This window comes from Colletotrichum jinshuiense, chromosome 7 (genome assembly GCF_051148585.1).
Source record: "Colletotrichum jinshuiense chromosome 7, complete sequence".
Taxonomy (NCBI): Eukaryota; Fungi; Ascomycota; class Sordariomycetes; order Glomerellales; family Glomerellaceae; genus Colletotrichum; species Colletotrichum jinshuiense.
In genome coordinates, this window is record NC_139314.1 from 157 (window position 1) to 22,598 (window position 22,442).

The following is a 22,442-nucleotide window of genomic DNA, read 5'->3' on the forward strand; positions in this document are numbered from 1 at the left end:
ACACAAAGACAACGCAATAATGCCAATAGAACGAGAGCAGGTTCCGAATGGCCCATATCGGACTTTTCCTCAATTTCGCCATCTCATCAGGTAGATAATACATGTCGCGGTGAATTGTGCATTTGACCCTCGTCTATTGGATTTCCGGCAGCAAGATCAAAATAACCCTGGGAATTTTGGTGGTCTCTGCAGTTACGCGTGCACCTTTGGCTTCTGCCCTAGGAATATATGCACTTGTGGCAGTACAGGAGGTCTTATCGACACCCCTCCTATTGTCGACGATGTAGCTGGGAGCCCCGTCGAGGGTACTAAGGACTACGGCCTTTGTGCCTTTGCCTGTCCCCATGGCTACTGTCCTTCGGCTGCTTGCGTTTCCACTGATACAGGTACTGGTGGGGGTGCCGGCGGAGGTCATCCAGTCTCCATTGATCCCTCTATCTGGCATGAACCTACGCCAGTAGTTTCCTGTATCCCCCCCTGTGTTGTGGTTCTTCCGCCTTACACGTTGTCTGAGGCAACGGTTATCGATTTCCCTCCAATTACCAAGACATTCACCGAGATGTGGGATGACTATACAACTACAACTACAGTTGTTACCATCACCTTCCCACCCGTCACAACGACAGTAATTCCAGTGTTCAACCTTAACATCACCAATTCAGGTGTAGACAAGGTGACCTACACTATAACACCTTCGATATTGCCTACAGCTAAATTTACATTCACACCAAAAGCCAGTGCAACTGCAACCACTTCTCAGACTCCGGTTGTCATTATCATCACGTCGACGCCCGCCGGTAGCAAAACGTACCCTGTTATTACCGACCAGCCGACAAAGATCAGCTTTACAAATACCAGCCCACCGGGCTCAACTTGTACATCTGGATGCGGAGACATCTGTCACATCGACTGTAACTCATGTGATATCACTGGCTGCGGTTTTATCTGCTCTGGATGTGGCCCTGAATGGACATTCGAAGGCAGTCACGGCGATAGCAGTGACGGAGACTGTATCGGGACTTTGTGTGGCAGCAAAAAGACCGACTACGACTCCGAAGGGAACCAAGCATGCCAGAAAGATTTCATCACAACAACCGGTACCTGCTCAAACGGCAATTTCCCCGTTTGGGATCCGCTTACCTTTTCCGTATCGTGCGACTATACGGCTGAAGCGGCAGATGACGTTATGACCGAATGCCAACAGGATATAAATGAAAATCTAGCCCAGAGCATCCTCGAAGCTGGTCAGTCGCATCCCTGTTGCCCAATAGCTCGACCCAAGTCTATCTTTGACAGAAGACAAGCTGCTGCCGCTTGTCCAGTCGACCCAGACTATCCAAACAATCCACCGAAGAATGGCCAGTACCACTCCATCTTCACTTGCGATTACAGTAAGTGGCCCAACGTATGTGCCAATGCCCAGTCCGCCATTGTAAGCCGCAACAAGTCACCTATCATGACGTACGCCGGGCCTGGTGCTCGGATTGGACCAATGAAAGATATTACCAAACCGTGGTACGCCAACAAGGGCGGAGGTGGCCCCGGATTATATCGGTACAGCCCCGACCTAAAAAAGTACAGCAACTTCCTTACAAATCCAGGGGATGGTTGGGGACTAAATGGTTGTGAGGTCGAGGAATACCTTGGGGAAGCGGGAACCCGAAACGTTGTCCTGACAACAAGAAGTGGAATGACCAATCTGTGTTGCGACTTATTCCGGACGACGAAAACAGAGATCATGGCAGTAAACTCGACGAATGGTATAAGGAGAATGGAAATGGCAACAACGCGATGGCCAAAGGCCTCATCTTCTCCGTTTCATTCGTAAACGGGCCCAAAGGAACAACCGACGCTGATTTTTTTATTGACCCTGACAAGGAGGATGAGGCCAAGAAGAAGAATATTTGCGCCATACCTTACGGTATTCACTTTCTTCTTGTCAACCAGCCGTCAAAGATGTATCCTGGAGAGCGTAGTTACGACCCTTGGTGGGACAATAAGTTATTCGACAAGACTACTCGCATCGCCTTGAAGAAGGGCTCAACGGTCAGTATCAAAACGGCAAAGACGGTCAGCCATTACTGCGAGTCTCCATCGCCTGGCAAGTTGTATTGAGATCCCGCAGCTGCTGCCTGGAAGCCCTCTCCGAACATTGTCGCGAGCCGACGTCGCCGGGGCCGGCTTCGTACGGGACGACTTCGTGCGGGCCGACTGCGCCCCGGCCGGCTTCGCGTTGTATCCACCTGTCAGGGGTATATATATCCACCGATCTATTGTATCTAGACTTTCTATAGTTAACCACACATTCCATCTGCTCCGCTGCAGCCGTGATCGCCACAAACATCGTGTCCAAAGACCGCAAACGAGGGAACAAGTACTACTCTTGCGACAACTACCCAGGATATACAGGCCCGGCCGAGATGAGACGCAAACGTGGCCATCGTGGCCTCCCGGAATTGACACCGGCCGAGGTCCAGGAACTGGCTAGACGGGGTGGCAAAATCACGACGTCTGATGGAAGACTGACAGTCATTGACAAAGACGAGGACGTAGAGCCAGAGGAAATGGTTATCTCTCCACCAGTTCCACATTATCATCTCAGTATGCCCCCTTCCCTAGCGGCTAAGGAGCTGAACCAGAACAAAAACTTCGCACTTCGCAAGATGAGGAGAATACTCTCTCCTCGGCAGATTACTGCGGGCAGCTTTCTTGACCCAAGCGCCTTCCTATATCTGGGGTGTGGAAATAGCGATGAGGATCATTTTGTTCTTCCTGGCGCTGAATGCAGTATCATGGATGAGTCACCAGATGGGGAAGAGGACGATGATGACGATACGGGTGATAACCCCATAACCACAACAGCTGCTGCACCAGCCCTGACCCAGCTCCGGCACCAGCTCCGGCGCCCACTCAACATGCTGATTGTGCATTTTGGGACTCGGGCCTTGCCTGGCAGTTCGAGATCTACAATATTCAAGGCTGGGTCACTGACGGAGGCAAAAGCCTAAAGGAAGAAGAGAGCGGCTGTGGAGCGCTGACATTCTGGACGTGGGAGGATGCCACAGGTACCAAAGGCGCCCAGGTGCACTTCTATCTGCCCATCTTTATTAAGTCAGGCTGTGTTGAGCGCGCCATTGTTTCGGCAGGTGGTCCAAAGATCGCGTGCGATCCTTCAGGTGTTGCCCTATCGGCGGTCAGAATTGCTGCGCTTCCATCAACTATTGACCTGTCGGCGACGCTTACGAGCTCCGAGGGAGCGACAAAAACCATGATTTTGATTGCTCCTAGCCCTATTCCGATGCCAACAGCCTACCTAGACAGGAACTTGCAACCTATTCCTCATGAAGAGTATATTCCTATAAATTGGGGGATATTGAACAATACTGCTAGTATGCCTTCCAGTATAGATGGTTAACTTCTCTATTTAAGGAACGTTTAAAGAGTCTGAATCCTTGTTGTATACTCTGGAAATTGGGTTGAGGTTGTGTAGGCTGAGGAGGGGCGGTAGTGGGAGATGACATCCTGGAGATGGAGATGGTTGCAATGCATTTAGAAAGGTGGCGACGCAGCTGCTGACGTTTCTTAGTCTGTGTCGTCGTTAAAGTTGTAGACGCTAGATCTAATTGAAGAAGGAGCGGATGGTGGAGGCAACATAGGCAAGAAGTTGAGATTAACTTAGTCATTAAATAAATATATATTAACACCGATTAGTGGAATGGGGGGGGGGTTCAACCCACGCGGCCCCGCGGGCATGTAGACAGCAGGGCCACTTTACCCCTGGCTGCATCACCATCCTGCCTTTTCCTTAGTCATCAGTGCGTATTTAGGTTTGATCAGAGCAGATTGAGCCTGATCAGATACAGCTAGACATCACTACACTAATAATTCTTTCTTTATATACTCTTGAGATCTTCTACAAATTTACTTATACGCGCATGCAACTGTAGTAGAGGTGACCACTAAGCAACAAGGCGAACTCTCGGCACTCCCTATGCAGCCTAGAAAGTGTGATTATCTATTCAGAATAGGCCTGATTAGGCCTATCTCTAACAGACAATTGACGCTTCTGTTGCTCTGCAAATGGGAAGTCACTCTATAGTAGGTGGAACCTAGAATGCATGGTAGTCGCTAGATGTGTTGTAACGTTTACATCCATCCATCTATACTATTCCACTTTACTACTGATTTTACTAATATAAAATGTCACCTCTAGAGACTACCACCTACTGCTCTTTTCCCTTAAACTAACCGTCGCCCCTCAGGGCCACCACCCCAACCTAACCCCAACCTGGCCTTGACTTTACACCTAAGCACCGGTTTCCTCTAGACTATAGTAGTTGCTAGGTGTGTTGTAGTGTTTTACTTTTATCTATCCCTGCTATTCTACTTTATTATCCCTTATTCTGCACTATATAGCTACACTAACCAGTACACCCTAGTTGGATTGCAACACTTAGATGCTTAGCCTTTACACTAACCAGCTTAACTATTATAAATCAAAAAAGAAATATAACAATAGGCCGCTTCTAGCCAGTACAAGGTGAATTCATTAGGGTAATCAGTTTAGTAATGTCATACTAGTTATATGTCAATGACATGTAACGGTTTTAGTGCAACTATCCTTTATTAAAGCCTTTAAGGCAGCTATTGTAGTAGGGTCATCTCTCTAAAGGCTACATAGCTATATAGCAAACAAGATTACTAAAGAATTAAAAGGCTAGTGTATTTTAAACACTAGCCTGTTAAAAGATGCGCCTTGAATCTGAGACGAATGCGACGACATAGGCATTCCTTTACAGCCAGTAGATACTATATATCTCCCCGCGTAAGAAACACCAATCACAACATATTCTTTTAACGGAACTGGCCACCTCCGTTGCAGCGGGTAAGAGGGATGGAACGCTGGCGCTTGATGCAGGCAGTGATAGCGCCACCAACCCAAGAGACACCCTCGTAAGATCCATCCTCGCGGGAGTCAGCGATGAAGGTACCAGTCTGGCGAAGGGCGCCGACGCATCCCTGGAAGGTGCGTCCGTAGCGGCGGTTGGTCCAGGGACGGGTGATAACAACACCAGTGTAGCCGTCGTCGACAGTTCCACGGATGAGGTAGCCCTGAGTGGTGGTCCAAGTGCGAGAGAAGTTGACGCCGAGGCTGGTCTTAAGGCGGTCCTTAATAAGAGTGAGATCAATTCCACCGCTGACTTGGACCGTGTTGGCAATAGAGTAGGACTTGGAGATGGTAATGTCGATGCCCTTGCTACCGGCACCGATGACGACAGGGGACATCTGCACGTCCCAGTCGACGAAGCGCTGAGTGCGATCAACCACCGTCTGGTAGTTGCTGTTGCAGTCGCGCTTGTCAAGTGCTCCCTCAGTGGTGTTGACAGGGATCTCAGTGAGATGTTCGGCCGCCGTGAGCCACTCCTCATCGAGGGCAGGAGGCTCAGGCAGGACGTTCATAGTCTTGAGAAGGAGGTTCCAGGTGTCTTCAGTGATGATGTGGGCTGTACGGGAGTGGCGACGTCAGTGAGCTCTCTATATCCGAGGCAAGGATAGACTTACATTTTCCCTCAGCTCCGAAGAGGACCATTTCACCGTTGCGGAGGTCACGATCAGCCGACTCGGTGATGTTGGTGGGCAGCTCGAGTTCGGCAATCGGGGCGGCGCTGACGGCCGCGGTGGCAGCCGCCAGGAGGGCGAAGAAGCGTGCAGAGACCATATTGTAAATGAGAGTGTTGGAAACAAAAATGTTTGGACGTTGAGGTGATGAGTGATGAGGATGAAGAATAAATGCCAAGTAGGGGGAGCCGATGATGAAGACTTTATACATGAAGCCATCTTCGAGTTCATTGTAGTTTCTCGTCTAGATCGACAAATTTAGATCCAATTGCATCCAAACTGTTTGCCAGTTCAACTCATCTATTGTTGCGGCCGTTATTATCCGAGCACGTGCAGTCACCTCAAGCATACCCATGCAAATGGGTCGACATTACGAGTCATGATAGAATCCCAACTTCAAGAGCCGATCATGGTCGAATCCAGGTTTAGAGCTTCTCTGAAGTTTATACCCATGCATCGTTATGTGGTCTTCTATTTCTCTGACTGGGTAATTATTGCACTCGTGACTGTCGAACGCAATTGTGTAATTCATGATGAAGTGGATAACTTCTCGATCGAGTTTGGCGGCCCCATACAAGGCGACTCAGCAACCATCAAGCAATTAGCCCAATCGGTATCCGGTGCTAGCCAGCATTAAATTTTAACGTTATCTTGGTTCGAGATTTGAGTGATATTCAGGGACGACAAGGAAGAGTAGAGATTATCAAATTCGACCTCGTCGTGAGCGAGTAATGCATATCAGTAGTCTGTGCGCAATAATCGACCAGCCTCTTTAGGAAACTAGCAGTAAAAGCTAGGTGAGATGTGATTACCTCGAGGTATCCTGAATGATTCCTAGATTTGTCTTAAGTATTTCAACTCCCAGTCGATTCATCCTACGAGCTCTAATCTACTCACTCATAAGACTACAGTCCAGTAAACTCACTCGTTATTTTCCAATCCTTTCCTGGAACTCGAAGCCAATATGCAGATCACCACCACCCTCTTCTCTATTGCGGCTTTGCTCGCCGTGTACGTTCCCCACCCCTAGAATCTACAGTACTTTAGATTTTGGTCGTTAGCATACTGATGATTGATATCAGTGCCGAAGCCAAACTTCACAGCTCTGGCGTATGTGTCACCGCCAGAAAGTACGGCAGCACTGGTAACGGAACTCCTTGGGGTATCACCTACGGGTCCTACAAGGACTATGAGATTCTCCCTGATGCGACCAAGTGTGCCTGCAACTACTACAAGAATCGTAACACTGGCAACAAGCAGTGGGACAAGTGCCCGGACTGCACGTTTGTACGTTCTGCATCTCCTCCATCCCTGAGACCAAGCAAGACATCAGTCTAACCAGAATAAATAGGATGGTCTTCAGTGCAACTCTGCTGGCTGGCACATTGGCGGTGACGAGGTTCGTTAACGCGGCTTGATGCTTGATTGTCAAATATCTTATGCTGACCTCTTTTCAGCTCAACTACTACTGTTCGAAGAAGTGCGGTGCTCAAGGCTCCGAGGCCAACTAAGTTGCAGAGATGGCAATGGTTAGGAATACTGTATGGAGTGTAATAGTGGGGTTTGGGTTCTATCATAATGCAAATATCAGTACCTTAATACCATCAGTAGAATCTGACTTCATGATACTTGCGTGCTTCATATTCTGGTTTGCACTGGTGATCATCCCCTGATTGCGCACGAGCCAAGGCTTGTTTTTTTCTTGGTTTAGCCCCAAATCTGGATCTAAGAAAGCCAAGAGAATAGTCCAAACTCTCCCACCGGTGACGCTAAGCTTCTTTCTATTATGGGACTTCGGGTATTATTCGTTTAATTTCACTCACCACCTCTACCAGATAGACGGTCTCGTTGATTGCCTGACCAACTTCAAAGCACTGCAATATCATTTGCGTCCTTCATGGCTTGTCATTGAATATTAGTCCGATGACACCCAGTAGATCAACAGGGTCCCACCCTTGCTTGCATATGAGCCCCACCGTCAAGAACTGTCACCGCTGGGATCCCAACCGGTCATTCAGGGTTGGGATTCTGACGTGTAGGGGTATAGGGGTATCTGCGCGACGGCTATGCACAAATGGTACAACCAAATTGAGAACCTGCACAGGCAGGCCCCGCTGCTTCCAAACTTCAGTCTAAAATATGGACCCCATCCGCCAAGATTACGGGGCTGAACCGTCGTCCAACACGGAAACCAGACCACTCCAGCAGAATCTCTGCTAAGGAATGGCTTCTCGGCTGGCCCTTAGCCAAGCCGCAGAGTAGTCAAAACGTTGGTCAAAGTCCAGTGGGGGTTTTTGAGTCAAGGCATTGATATCTTTGTTAATGACACATGACATCGTCAAGTATTAATCATAAATCACAGCACGGACACAAGTGTCCAGTAGGTAACTGATAATGGAATCTTGTCTGGTCCCTTCAAAGCCAAGCTTTGAACGGCCCGCAGATACTGCAACCTCACCGCATAACGTGCCAAGCAGAGATGCATTGCATTGGACTAAATAAGATCTCTCCACTTGGGATATATTTGTTGCGGTGTATTTTTATAATTCTCTAGCTAATTTTCTCTCAAGCCATTCAATCTTGGTGCACGTGGTAAGGTCCGCAGTCGGAACTCGAACTTGTAGCCATGATGACCGATACGAAGTTGTTCGCTTTCGCTTACAGACACGTTGTGTTTTGAACCAATTTCATTCGTTACAGAGCACTGGGAGTGGAGGGCACATGGGGAATTGTATTTTGGGCAGGATGTGGCCCGGGTTCATAAGAGCAAGGTCAGCGGGTTGAAGATTTTCTGTAAATAAAACGAGTCATTTGCGCTAAGAAAGAAATTACCCATCTACCAATTTGCTGGTATAGAATACCAAGCAGGGTCCTTAAAGACTGAGTCAACGTCCCAGGTATGGCTCCTATTGGTTCACAATCATTCAGGAAGGAGTCGTAGCTTATTGGCCGTTTCAGCATCTGAAGGCTGATACTTGTCCCCACAGACGTTCTCCAGGCTTTAAAGATCGTCCAAGAGCAGAAGGTCACATCAGCTTCCGTCGACTCCGGTTTTTCTTTTCCACAGACTCGGTCTAGATTTGTTCATGAAGGTCATGGAGATGGAGGCAAAACGAGAGATTTCTCCAGCCAACAGGCAAGCCCCCAGCCCCACCCTTCGCCTTGTGTTCTCAAGGACAAATCTTACAAGTGTAGAACGGGGAGACCTATACGAAGTATATCTCCAGGTCAGCTACCTGCATACTAGGATAGGATGGGAAAGTGTATTTGTAACGTCCCGACCTAACATTTTGGTCACGGGGCGCATTTAAGTGATGGATATCTCCGCTTGTGAATTATACTTGAGTGCCCAAACATCTCATGTATCCGTACCGCATTTTGGAAAATGTTGGTAGTTGAAGCAGGATAATACCTGACGTGTGGCTTTGCTTGTGCGCTGTGTCCCTAACTGCAGTAAGAGGACGTTAAAACATACACTAAATCCTTGATGAAGGCCCAAAACCATGCCTCTCTCGTAAAATAACGAAACTCATTTAGAATACCTGTTGGCCAGTGGTGTAGTGGTGTAGTCAAAAGAAAATGGGTGACATAGCGACACGGAAAATAACCTGGGCTTAAGCATCTCCACGCATTCGGCGGACAATACACCGGGTCGGAAGTGGCTGTAAAAATCCTTCTCGAACAGTCGACGCCTACATGGATGTACCCGCTGATGTTACCGTCGTGTCATGTAATTGTGGGGAAAGTTGCCTGACTGATGAGAATGAATTGTGATCGGCAAACTGTTCATACAACAATCAAGATGAGATAACGCCCAAGTAAGTGGTCCCATCATTTTGTCACTGTTTCTATCCGCCCTTAATCTGAAACCTCTCAAAGCCCATAGCCAGGCATTAGGAAAATGAAGCATTCCGGTCTGCCCGGACCAACACAAGCGACTGATAACCTGGGCGTCCTAGGCAGGAAATTAGCATGTTAAGCTTATCTCAAAATTAAAGAAGAGCTTGCCGTGCCATTAACCGCCTTGTCCCTGCACCCTAATACTGTACGCCCGTCACAGATCAGCATGGGCCTGAGTCATGTGGGCGCACAACGAACAGAACCGTGCACATGTGCCTCTCACACATTTCAGCTTTGATTGGACGTTGCTGGTCAATTCTCGGTACAGAACGGGTGATACTGTAGCAGTCTAATGGGACTTTGTAATGGTCAGGGAATCCGGGGTTTACAATGGTCAGCCCTGGTAGAAATATCGGAGGCTGAAGGACAATCTGCACCTCTACAAGCTAGTAATTACATTAGACAATACTTTAGTTGAAAGTTTTAACTGGTGGAATATGTGGGTGATGGATGAGCCGGCAAATCAATATACCCCTGCCACAGAGACGCCCGGCCGAATAGCGCAAAGTGACCGGGATAATCGTTGCTTAAAAACCAACCCAAAAAGAGTCACCCGCTCGCCAATGTCATTAATGCTGCCAATTGAAGTCTAAAAGGCCTAAAGAGGATAAGGAATTTAGCTGAGTGCTGATATGGTGTAATGATAGATTGAAATCTACGCACGTAGCACTAGAAGCAAGGAGCGAGATAAGCCAGACAAAGACTGAGCTGAGCATTGTGACGGCTTCTCGGCAACGGCAAGAACCAGAACCGCCAAGGCGGATGCGTCCACCATCCCCCTGAGCATTCCACAGTATCAGGGCGAGAGTGTGGGGAATTGTGGCTTCGAGACCCATTTGCAACTTTCGTATCCGTAAAGTATGCATAGTAATGCCAAATTGTAAAAGTTGGTCTGTGCAGTCACAGTGAGTTGATTCCACAGTGACAAAAGCTCTTAGAAGGCGCTTAAAAGCCGACGGTTATGGCACAGTGCAGAGCCAACAGTGAACGACTAGGGCATACTGTCCAACAATCCCCCTAGGTACTTCATGGTAACGAAAATGCGCAACTTTAGTTGGCATGTGCATAAGCATGTGACCTGCTGCACAGCTACGCAGCGAGCCACAAGCCACAAGCCACAAGCCACAAGCCACAAGCCATAAGCAACATCCAACAAGCAACAAGCACTCTTCGCCATTCTCCTTGTATCCTTCCCCAGGTCGCTCAGTTGGGCGGTCACATCCTTCCTACCTGCCTGCCTTTCCCCTTCCCCTTCACACATCCCTCAACCCCCCGTTGATCGAAAAGCTCTTTCCGTCAATCTGTCCGTCCACCCGCCCGCACAACCAGCCACTAACTTCTCTTGCTCCTCCCACAGCACCTAGACCGCCGCCCGCGGCCACCTCTTTTCGCATCCCGTCTAGCATGCCATCCACAGAAGACCCTCCCCATAATTCCCAATTCCTCACCACCTCGCCGACCGACGAGCCAAGATCCTTCATTCATGGCCCGCATCGGTCCAGCTTCCAAAAACTCGACTCGCAAAGGCCTCTGGAGCCGGGCTTCCTCGTCCCCGACACACCGAACCCCCCAGACTATAGTTCCGGCAGCGCAAATACACGGCATCTTGCAGGAACTGGTCTAGTTCATCCACCGAGAAACATCGGCCAGTGGAGCGCGAATCCATCGTGTCCTCCACCGAGCAGAGTCCGCCGCCTCCGCCAGTCCCCTCGGCCTGATCCCCTGCGAATTCAGTCATCGGCTGCCGCCCGACACAATCGACCACCTTGTTCATCTTCTCCCCCGGGTTCCGCTGCCGGCCGCTGATGCTGGCCCGCTCCCTGTATGCTGGTTGAGTAATCCAACAGAGACACAGGCTCATAGAACTTGCAGCAAGTGACAATGTTCATTCCTTCTCCAGACCCCTCAGCGCCTCCCACTCACGATCTAGCATCCCGTAGCTGATTGTGTCATGCCACTTCCGATCAAACCAGTGCGACTCCCGACTGCGGCCCTCTTCCACAAACCCAAGCTTATTGTACAGGTGCTGCGCGCTCTTGTTGTAGGACACCGTGCAGAGCGTGACGCGGTGATAATTTCCGAACCGGAACGTCCAGTCTAAAGCCCAGTTGATGGTCTCTGTGCCGTATCCTTTACCTTGGTACTGCGCTGCCAGTGCGATACCGAGATCGACCGAGCGGTGGTGAGCCACATTCGAGGAACTGCCGCCCCAGCCAAGTACCATGAAACCTATGGGTTTTGGCGGCTCGTCCTCCCCCTTGTCGGCTCCTTCGCCACACGACCTCTCGTGGGGCAAACAGATCATCACAGCGAGGATGGATTTAGCCAATTGTTCCGCCATCCATTCGCTGTGTTTGATGCTCCTTGGCCGCAGTAACATGGGTTCTGAGAGTGCGATGATGGCGGGATCATTCGCCAGTTGGGTATGAAGGAATACCCTGTCTGCTTCGTCGTTCTCCACCGCCCGATATATGAGTCGCTCGGAGCGAAAGGCGTTTGAAAAGGCGTCGCTGATCATGGCCGAAATTGAACGTGCCAAAGCTTGCTTTATAAGGTCCCTTATGTTTCTTGGAGAAGTGATATCGGTGTAGGTGGTCGAAACAAGACGTTGGGGATGTAACGGTGATTTAGGCCAAGTGACGCTCTCTCTTCTTATTGCTCAAATAGGTGGCTGACCTAACGGATGGATTTCATTTTGATGCAGCGAGGTTGGCACTTTTTATGCCGCAGCAACGATTCTGCAGACTACGATATTTACTTGCATTCAAGCTGGCATATCGCATGTTGACAAGGATCCTTTGAGTTACATCTTGCCTTGTTGTAATTCTCCATTATGGATGCAGCTCGCCAGGAATCATGTTAGTAGATGTGCGAATTGGTTTTCTTCATACTGCCTTGACACAGCAGCGTCTGTGCTTCAAATGTAATCCGACCCGTCGTTTTCAAGGTATATCGGCCTTTGTATCATTGCGATAGGACTGCCTCCCTCTATGGTTTAGCTGAAACTATGAACCTAATGCCCAAGTTATTCCACATAGGATGGTTCAAGGACTGACGTATCTCGCTTGAATGCACTGTGGTGACTAAAGTGACTCATAGTGAGTCGAGAACTAGGACTCTCCCTATCTCCTGCTGACTTCCAAATGAGGCAAGGTTAAAGTTTTAGCCCATGCTTTTATCACGTTGACCCACTAATCTGAAGCTTTTCTCCTTTTATTTTTATTGGTTTACAATCTGATTTGTGGGTCGGGGGGATTTCTTTCTTTTTTTGGCCTAGATCTATCCAACTTCAATCATTTCACAGTCTCTAATAACTAAGTCAATGCATCGAGAAGTACTTAGAATATAGGCCTGATCGATACTGGAGAGCTTGTACGTCCATTTAATATATTCACTGCGCTATTAAAAGTTCTTGGGGACGTCTGATAAATTTTGATGAAGTTAGTCATTACAGCAGCAAATGCCTGGATGCATAGATATCAACATCACACTGATCTAGCAACCTCAAACTTCTTCTGAAGTAGTTCGCTTCCTCTAGATGACTGCAGCTTATAATTATTTAATAGGTAAACATTATGTTTACAGTTGCATACCAGAAAATCACACACGATTGCAGCCAATCAAGGACTCCTAAGAAAGCTTAAGTTTTGATGATTCACAAACATGAACAACGGCCTAATTTTACGAATACAAATAAGAACTAGAACATCTTGTTATAAACATGGCGCTCATAGAAGATCAAGGGGAGAATCCAGCGTTCGATAAGCCTAATACTCTCAGCTCTAGCATCTCCGATGGTATATATATATGTTAATTGCATTCATAATTGTGTGTGGCGTTGCAGATGTCTATTTGAGGCTGAGCATGTAACAATCATTGCTTTCTCCGATATCAACCGACACACATGTTACATGTTCACACTACTCACTAAGGAACGCGTGGATCTGCTTGTAGCCCAACCGGCTGAAGGTGAATCAGATGCTGTCGCGTTCGAAAATAATGGGGGCGAGGATGAACCGGAGTGTTTCAGTTAGTGTGCATTTTTTGTTTTCTTTATGCGTAGGTTGAAGGAAATATTAGCACTATTACACGGCGCAAACTGCTCAGGTACCATCACCTTCGCAATTGATGATCGACGAGCAACTTTCCGAAGTACAATCTCTAGTTGGGGCAGCGGCTTAGGCGGTGAAGTTGCTGGTCTCTTACTATGCCAGAATTGTGGCAGCGGTGGCGGCAGGCCAACTTTTGACGGCACCTCAAAGTTCTCCTCGTCAGACGATTCCAAGGTCTGCTTTTTACCGCTCTTCTTGCTGACCAGTTTGCCTCCGCCCATCCACGAGAGCATGAAGCCTTTTTCTTTCTTCCGGCGCTCAGGGGTGAGTGGAATATTAATGATACTTGGGGGGTCTGGCCCCATTCCAGCCAGGTGGTGTAGTGAGGAAATGGCCGCGATACGGACTTGGCGGTGTCACGGGGGATGTTTCTGTTCGACGCAGCCGGGGCGGATACATTTCCGGACGTGGATTTAGTGATGCTTCATTCATTGGCCATATTACCAATTTTTTTTAGCCCAGCCATGCTGCACAAAATGGTTCCAGGTAGTAGGAAGCATCATATCGCCTTCTGGGCCGGGGAGATCATAATGTCACTTCAGTACATGCGACCCAATAAAATCGACGTGCATAAACGCCTGCGTAATCAAATCTTCCATGCCCTGCTATATCTTAGCTTAGTTTTTTTAACGTCGTCTCTCAGCGGAATATTTCTCATTCCTTAACTGGGAGAGGAACCCGCTTAAGGGCTTCAGTTCAGGCCTCATCTGAACCTCGACAGCGAGCTACCTGAGAAGATTGCAGCGAGGATGTGTAGTCGAAACACCAGCGTAGGGATTTTAAAAGAGAGTTTGAGAGTCTTGGGGCATCCATGAAGGTTCCGCATTCTTCATTTCTGACACACAGGTGAAGCTGTTCAATACTGCCAGCCAGAGATTCTGAGCGGTTTCATTGAACTGCCCAATGACCCATCAAAAACGCATCTATTTCCTTTTATTAAGATATAATCAAATCAGTATACAAGAGAATAAGTCTGACATAAGTTTCCATTCAATAGTTCGCAATTTGTTAATGCTACGAGAGTCTATCACCTTTGATACTAATTGTGGTGTTGTGGGTGGTTTAATCGTTCACCCCTTACTCATCCTATCAGCTGTAGATAGCGTAGGATTAAAATCTGAATATGCTTGATAGGTTACATCAGATCGTTCAAGCTCTAAAACTCGTGAATTATCTCTGTCCATATTGAACCGCAACTTTGACACCAAACACCCTGTTCAGGCAAGCTGGGTTGTGTTAAAAAGCCTGTTTCCAGTATCTGTGCCACCACGTCCCGTGAATTTGTTCTCTGAAAGACGCAGTGTAACGAGACTTAGACTCGCTTTACTTGCCAGCGGCTCTAGAACGTCCGAGACTGCCCTCGCCTGGACAACCCCAGCGACCACCACGATACGCATGGTCGTATCTAGATTGTGAACTTGCTGCACGAAGTCAACAATTGTTTTGCCGCTGTTAATTACCGAGTCAACTAGCAGTACCGTCTTCTTTCCCAAAAGATTCTCCGAGTTGAGGTCCTCAGGGTAGTTGGCGTGGAGGAACATGGCTCTTGGGAACGCCGCGCTGACTCCAAACGCCATTGGCTCTCCGCCTCGCATCAACGCCACGATCACTGTGTTCTCCTCGTCAAGAAGTCGATAGCCATCGGTTATGTGGTTCTGGACATGCGTGATGGGGAACTTCTCCACTCCAAGCAAATTCGCCAAGAATTCAGTCGCAAGATACCAACCGACGCGATGATGGGCTGCTCTCAGACTGGGGCCGGCAACAGATGCATCGCGGGTCGGGGTCATGAGCAGCTTGGATGCGTTCTTCATCGTTGCCTGACACACACGGAGGCGGTGACGGTGAGTAACGGAGTTGATAAATGAACGGCTGGCGATGTTAACAAGTGGCAATTTGTCGAGGTCAATACGCGGGGTCGAAATTTCGGGAATCAAGGTTTGTCGCGCTTGAAGTTTGTCGTCATGGATGACCTTCAGCAAAGCTGCGTCCATGCTGCGGCTCCTGGACTCTTCCTGGCCAACCACGATGATTGCTTGATCAGCCATCTTAAGCATAGGCAAGTCCATCGGACTGTCCCCAAATGCCCAGACATAGAGATCGTGATGGTCCCGTAGTCGGGAGACAATGGCGGCTTTGGTATCAGGGTTGACAACGTAGCCGTCGGCAATGCGTCCTCCACCGATTACCTTCACGCTCTCGGATAGGCCTTCTCTCTCAAATATCTTCTCCCAGACTTGCCGTATGCCACATGTGACGACGACTGCGCCTGTGTGCGGCTCGCTCTCCACGGCTCGGATCAAGGTCATAAACTCGGGATGCATGCTGACGGCAGAAGCAACCTCACTGCACAAGCCGTCAAAGTATGGAATCGTTTCCTCGTATAGGAAGGCAGCCTGACGGAATGCCGAGTACGAGTATCCCATAGAGCTGCTGAAAAGTGTCTTTAAGGGGCATTTCCCCTCAACGGATTGCCTCACCCTGAAGATCTCCCAAAACAATATGCCAGTGTCCAAAGCGCACAGAGTTCTGTCTGCATCAAGAACCACCATTGTTTCCAGCTTGGACTTTTTTTGCATAGTGAGCACCACCTCATCTAGTCTGCTTCTGACACGGGACAGGTTCTCCGCCTCTGAATGGTGGCGAATGTCGTGGAGAAGAGGCAGGACTCTGTCCAGCATGGACGGGTTTGGCGATGCGAGCCCGAAAAGAATGCCGTTTTCAAGGCAGATATGGCGTAGTTGAGCTTTCTCGGTGTCCTGCCATTGGCGGATGTGGTTGACAGGTGGAACACGACGACCCCGAGCCGAGTCTTCTCGAGAACGTTGGGCCACCACGTCAGCGGGGACATCGAGGTAGAGAATGTGCGTGTATACGAGGATATCGCCCTTCGTACACACAGTCTCGTAAGTAGTACTGTTTTCTTCGGGCCAGAACAGAAAGTGGCCGGTGACAACCCCAATGCGACCCGTGCGAGTGCATTCTTGGGCGATGGCGTCGATGGCAAGCTGGCGCCAGTGATGCTTCTTCTCATCTTCAGACCACTTGAAGACCTCTAACCCTCCTGGAACGACTCCATCAATAACTTCGGAGCCTTCGAAGAACCGAAAATGCTCATGATCAAGTTTGCTCCTGAGCTGGTCCAGCAGAAACGATTTACCGCAGCCAGGGACGCCGTAGAGACCGACAACAGTTGGCCTTGTGTCTTTTGGGGCAGCCATTTAAGCTTCAGGATACTGTCATGAGAAGTAAATATGTTCAATTAGGGTTGATCATTGCAGGGTTTAAAAATGGCAGCTAGCTCTTCCAATAACGCCGGATCCAGCAGAGAGGACCAGGACGAGCGGTGTAAGTTGCCTTTATTATAGGTCGTTAAACCGCCATGTGTTATCTACCGCATGATATCGCACAAGCAGGATACTTATGAAAGGCAAACTAAAGTGAAAGCCGCCTGTTATGTAGGAGGCCGACGACCAAGCAGGCAGCCACTTGTCTCAAGATTGACAGTAAATAGCGCCACTCCCATTTCCCCAAACAGAAAACACTTTTCTTTGGCCTGGAAAACGCCTACCCAATCATGAGTCACACAAAATCTCTTTGTCCTGTTGACGTCTTCAAATTACTGAGGGTGATTGTGCTTAGGTTACCGACAAATGACGTGAGCGTTGGTTGGGGCCGACGTAGCCGATGTGGCCGGGGGCGTATGACTTTCTTGCACTTTTACGAACCGGCAGTAATTGCCTCGGTCAAGGTGTTGGTTGTACTGCAGGTCAGGCTGGGAGAATGCCATGTCTGCCACGTCGGTCGACGGTCCCTGTTTGTCGGTCAATTTAGGTCCAGAAAAACAACGCGCGGCCAGGCGACAAAGTGCACAAAGACGCCGCTGTACCATTATTTGCGCCCGTGATGACTCACTTGTTGTTCGGGTATTGTTGGGCGTTTTTGTATACCTTTGCGGCTGAGTTGATGCAATGACGGGGTGAGACGATGGTGTGGGGCTTGCATCAGTTGGGGTGGTGAGGGTCCTTGGACTGCGTTGGTCCAGTTTGATGATGTTGGGACGGGGATGGAATCGATGACGGAGTTGATGATCCACCTGCAAAAACGTTCTTGTGCCTTCCACCATCGTGCGGCGGCCGCATCTAGCTCGTTGGGATGGCGATATCAAATCAACCACCTAGTTATCCATCGTCTTGTTGACCGTCAGTCGGAGGCATACCCAGGTTTTATGGTGATAAATAAAGTTGATAGGGCCCGATAACTGTGGAAAGAACTTGGGCTCTGCTCTCGTGCCGCCCGACTCAGTTTCTGTGTCTGAATGCCATCCTATCCTTTCTTCCCTCCTAAACAGTATCTTGCTACCAGTCCCGAGACGTTTATATTATGCTCTCTCGGCCGTCCTCAAGCGATAGGCCCAAGCAAATTGTTGAATCGACACAGATGAACTGATCAAACGGCTTGCCCTTGGCCATCAATCGCTCCTGGAATTCTGTCGCTTATGCACTGCTGATATGAAGCTCGAGAATGCGCACGTAGTACTCGGCTGCAGCAATGAGGACGATACTGCCCTGATATACACTGGAGAGAGAAAGAGAGGAAGTCAGTCCATGACGCAAGAATGCGCCAACGAAGTGAAGTGTGAGGTCCTTGGGCCTGTCGGTGTTGGGGAGAGGCTGAAACCCCGAGCCGGCGGACTCTTGCGGCCCTTGAGGACGTCGAGCAGACTCTCCAATGATTTTGCGTACCTGGCGTTGTAGTCGGATGGAGACTAGATACGATCGAAGTATGGTTCGGCCATGGCGGTGGAACTCTTTTACGTTCGTTGTCGTCAGGGTTTTAGTCTCTATGACATCCCCCTCCTCAAGGGTTGATTTGGCTGGCACAGCGAATACGTGTTATTTTAGAGGCGGCGTTTGGAACGCTAGATGCCCCAGTCTTAATTGGAATTGGAACAGGCCGCGTAATGGCCCGCGACACCTGTTGCAGCTGTTCATCTGCTGCTGTGAGTCTCGTTTCCTCACTTTGGTCCAGAAGACTTCACCCGCCGGGCGCGGACCTCCATTTGACAAAAGTAGCGTAATGCAACAATAGGCAGCTTCCTCATTTTTGTGCCGAAAATTTGCACAAGAATGCCGTCCGTTGGGAAAGGTTAACTTCCTCATCCGAGGCGCGAGCAAGGGAGAGAAAGATTCCATGTGCCTTGTTTGCCCCCTATCCTGCGCTCTGTGATTGGTAGATCAAATATACAAAGTGATGCCGGAGCGCGCATATGCCTCGGCTGAGGGGCCGGCTCCGAAATGAGCCTGACGGGCCGGTTTTGCGTAGCGGATAAACTTCGGGCCTCCAGTGTGCTAAATATAAGCGGCTCTAGTCTGTTCTTATGTAAAAGCTGAGCTCCCGGTATTGAATTGCACTTGAAATGCACCAGAGTTCACAAAGATGATTATCATGCACTTTTATTTCTAGCACATAAATATTTAATTGATATTGATAGAAGTCCGCCTTGCAATTAGCAAAACATGCACGGTTTCACCCAAGTATGCAAGCTATCATATACAACGTGCGTCATGTTTGCTACTTGCGGGCTTGTTTACCCAAATATGGAAATATCATAGTCGTACTATAAATGTAGATTAGTTTAGTTCACCAACTTTACCATGCACTGCAAGATATAGACTGGGAGATGACCAAGGCACGTACGTAGATAGTGTCATTGAACCGCAAACCTCTGTTCAGACCATTCAAGTAGGCAAGGTCATCCTTGTCAAGGTCGAAAAAAGTACACTCCAGATTCTGCTGCATGCGGATAGGATTTGCGCTTTTTGGTATGACGGCGATGCCTCTCTGAGTGGACCATCTCAGTAACACCTGGGCGGGCGTTTTACCGTGCTTCTCGCCGATTGCCACGATCTTCGCATCCTCAAGCAGTGGCTGGGCGTCCTGAGCATGCTTGATTGCAAGCTCGATGAACGATGCCGGTCCTAAGGAGCTGTACGCCGTTACTTGTACATTATTCTTCTTGGCCAGATCCAGTAAAAGAGGCTGCGAAAGGTATGGGTGGTGCTCAACTTGGAGAGTTGCGGGCTTGATACGCGAATAGTTCAGCAAATCCAGCAGCATTTGGGACTGGAAGTTTGCCACGCCGATATTGCGTGCGATCCCAGCATCCACCAGGCCCTCCATTGCGCCCCATGTGTCTCTCATGGGTGTCGTGCCCATGGCGACGACATCATTTCCATCTTGCCATTCGGGAGGGTATTTAACATCGAAGGGGATGAACTTTGTGCAGAAAGGGAAGTGAACCAAGTACAAGTCAAGGTAGTCGACCTTCCAATCTGCCATAGACTTCCTGCAGGCCTGCTCGACACGATGCGGCTCATGGTAAGTGGTCCATAGCTTTGATACGATGAACAGGTCGGATCTCCGAACTAGACCTTCCTGGATCGCACGGGCTATGCCGTCCCCACATTCGGCCTCATTTCCGTAATCTAGGCCCATCAGTCAGTCACAGGCGGTTCCGGGAAGCCGGTCCGGATAGGCTGTGGGAGTCCTCACCACAGGCACCATCAAAGAGGCGGTATCCAGCCTTGATGGCGTTGTAAATGGTGTCCGCGCAGGTAGCGTTGTCTACCTTCCAGCAGCCAAAGCCAACCAGAGGCATCAATTGGCCACTGTCAAGTTTCACTAGCGGAGATGCGATTCCCATTTTGGAAAATCTCGGAATAGCTCTTGTTGAAAATTTGGCGTTGGTTATTACTTCAGATGATGGTTGCTAAGTCCGCTCTCTCCTCCTTTTCTCAGACTCAAGGATGGGTTTGCGTTGAGGGCGATGACTCTTTCAATATTGGGAGCCGTTTGGTATCTTTCCTGTTATATAAGTCGGATACAACTTCCTAATGTAAAGCAGCCCGCCGGATTTTAACAAAAGCAACGGACTTTTGGGGGTCGGTTTACCAAGTGGAACTCTAGTTGAAGCCAATGGGAGGTGGACATTAGCTATTCCAACCACGCGCCATTGGGACTGCACAAACGCCCCCGCCGGGACCAGAGCGCGCGTGCCGCCTGAACCGACCGTAACGCCAACCCTGCATGATAGCCATCCTGCTTAGTGTGGCATATCGGGTACCACGGGTCACCACCCGCCCTTCTCCCACAAAAAAAAACAGACTTCATGCTCAGGGTGTCAAAACAACCACAGATGAAGCATAAGCGGCGAGATTTACCGTGGGTTCCAAGCCCCGACTGGATGAAATCACCGCATTGACTGCCGCTCGAATATCTTTTCAGGTTTTGGGGCCTTTTGCCACTCCCTTGGCCCCTCTATACATGACGTGGGTCCATTTCTAGAACTTTTACCTAGAAGCGGCAGGGGCTTTGCTATGTGTCAGTTATTGCTACACCTAGCGCAGACAAATATGCATTCAAAACATTGGGCGAGAGAGTGAATGCATTTTACAAGGTCCCTCAGCCGAGAATGGCGGCAAAATATTATTGTGGGCTCAACACCTACATTTATCCTTACAGACAATACAACTACATACAAGCCAAGCTTCAAAGGGATTTGTAAAGTAAGCTCTAGATTTGCCATTCCAGCTGGCAGTTCATCAGCTGTTGACAGTGCTCGCGATGATCACCCTGATTAGCGACCCGGCACTAATCTATCCGGCAGCGCGTATTGGGAGGGTGGGTAGTCCTCTAGTTCCGTCATGTAATTCATATACCCGCGCGAGAGATCTTACTCTGATTTGACCACTAGTACACAGTTGCACGCAAGGGTGGGTCCTACGACTGCCAAATGTCACTCTTATACTCACAATCCCCTTCCTCGCAGCAAGCAGATAGCAAGGACTACATTTCCGTTTGAGCAAACCCCCCTGCTCCCGTTTAACTCGACCTGAAGAGAAGAAATGTAGATCTCTCTTCCAAGTCTTACGGATGACTACGATTACTTTTTGCGAGTAGCGACAAGTAGCTTGGTACAATATTTCCTCACACACTATGTAATCCCATCTTGCCAGAAACCGCGCTGGACACTAACTGCCTGACTCTCGGTTTGAACGAAGATGGAATCGAGGAAGGTTAAGGTCCCTTCTAAGAGTACGTGTCTGGCAAACAGCATTGGAAAATATCTATGAATGGTGAAACCAACGAGGAATTTAGACGGATTCTCTTGTTGCAGGCAGAAGGTAAGACGGACATGATTTAGGTAGCTTGCAAACGCCTACCTAACAACTGCTCCAGTGCCTTGAGCGTGATGAATCAAAACCCTATTGTATACAATGTCGGAGCCGGCACATAACATGTCCGGGCTACCAGCGAGAGATCCGGTGGTCTTCTAAACATGAGGTGTTTGGCGTCGCTAATCGCTGCGCTCGCCTGAACAGTCAGCACAAGGGCGCGGCAGATTGCGAGCATGCCCAATTCAGTCAGTCTGCAATGCTGCCAGACGAGGTCTCCACTCCCGATACAGACGAATCTCGAGATCAAGCGGGAGATCCTGGGGGCTGGGCAGCTCTAGTTCTCGCCACAGTGGCTTCTAGAGGATCCCATGCTCTCAATTTGCATTATCCGGGGGCTGCGTATCCGACTCATATTAATGTTGAAAGTAAATCTCTTGCAGAGCCTCTGAATGTTGATATTTCAGGCCTCTATCCCTAAGGACACGCCTTTGGCAGTCCATTTGCTGATGTGGTGGCTTCGCCGATAAGTACTATTGAGACAAGCGATGCCGAATCGATAATGCACGCAAAATCGTCTTCATGGAACGCTATGTTGCGTTCTACTATTCCCAGAATCATGGACCGCCATCTG

At 49.1% G+C, this 22,442-nt stretch overlaps 5 protein-coding genes across 5 annotated transcripts; 1 reads left to right on the forward strand and 4 right to left on the reverse strand.

Annotated features, from left to right (window-relative positions):
- Positions 1 to 4,854: 4,854 nt before the first annotated feature.
- On the reverse strand, positions 4,855 to 5,719 carry EsH8_VII_000001 (uncharacterized protein; the record flags this gene model as incomplete). Its single annotated transcript, XM_083270134.1, has 2 exons — positions 4,855 to 5,504; positions 5,563 to 5,719. 2 exons carry the CDS (start codon positions 5,717 to 5,719, stop codon positions 4,855 to 4,857), a joined length of 807 nt encoding a protein of 268 aa, XP_083127691.1.
- Positions 5,720 to 6,583: 864 nt separating this feature from the next.
- Positions 6,584 to 7,130, forward strand: EsH8_VII_000002 (uncharacterized protein; the record flags this gene model as incomplete). The annotated part of the gene is made up of 4 exons (XM_083270135.1): positions 6,584 to 6,630; positions 6,702 to 6,906; positions 6,971 to 7,018; positions 7,077 to 7,130. 4 exons carry the CDS (start codon positions 6,584 to 6,586, stop codon positions 7,128 to 7,130), a joined length of 354 nt encoding a protein of 117 aa, XP_083127692.1.
- A 4,274-nt stretch (positions 7,131 to 11,404) lies between these two features.
- Positions 11,405 to 12,037, reverse strand: EsH8_VII_000003 (GNAT family N-acetyltransferase; the record flags this gene model as incomplete). The annotated part of the gene is made up of 1 exon (XM_083270136.1): positions 11,405 to 12,037. The coding sequence occupies one exon, from the start codon at positions 12,035 to 12,037 to the stop codon at positions 11,405 to 11,407; it is 633 nt and encodes a 210-aa protein (XP_083127693.1).
- Positions 12,038 to 14,848: 2,811 nt separating this feature from the next.
- EsH8_VII_000004 (uncharacterized protein) lies at positions 14,849 to 16,852 on the reverse strand (the record flags this gene model as incomplete). Its single annotated transcript, XM_083270137.1, has 1 exon — positions 14,849 to 16,852. The coding sequence occupies one exon, from the start codon at positions 16,850 to 16,852 to the stop codon at positions 14,849 to 14,851; it is 2,004 nt and encodes a 667-aa protein (XP_083127694.1).
- A 2,431-nt stretch (positions 16,853 to 19,283) lies between these two features.
- EsH8_VII_000005 (uncharacterized protein) lies at positions 19,284 to 20,337 on the reverse strand (the record flags this gene model as incomplete). The annotated part of the gene is made up of 2 exons (XM_083270138.1): positions 19,284 to 20,119; positions 20,187 to 20,337. The coding sequence occupies 2 exons, from the start codon at positions 20,335 to 20,337 to the stop codon at positions 19,284 to 19,286; spliced, it is 987 nt and encodes a 328-aa protein (XP_083127695.1).
- Between the last annotated feature and the right edge of the window lie 2,105 nt (positions 20,338 to 22,442).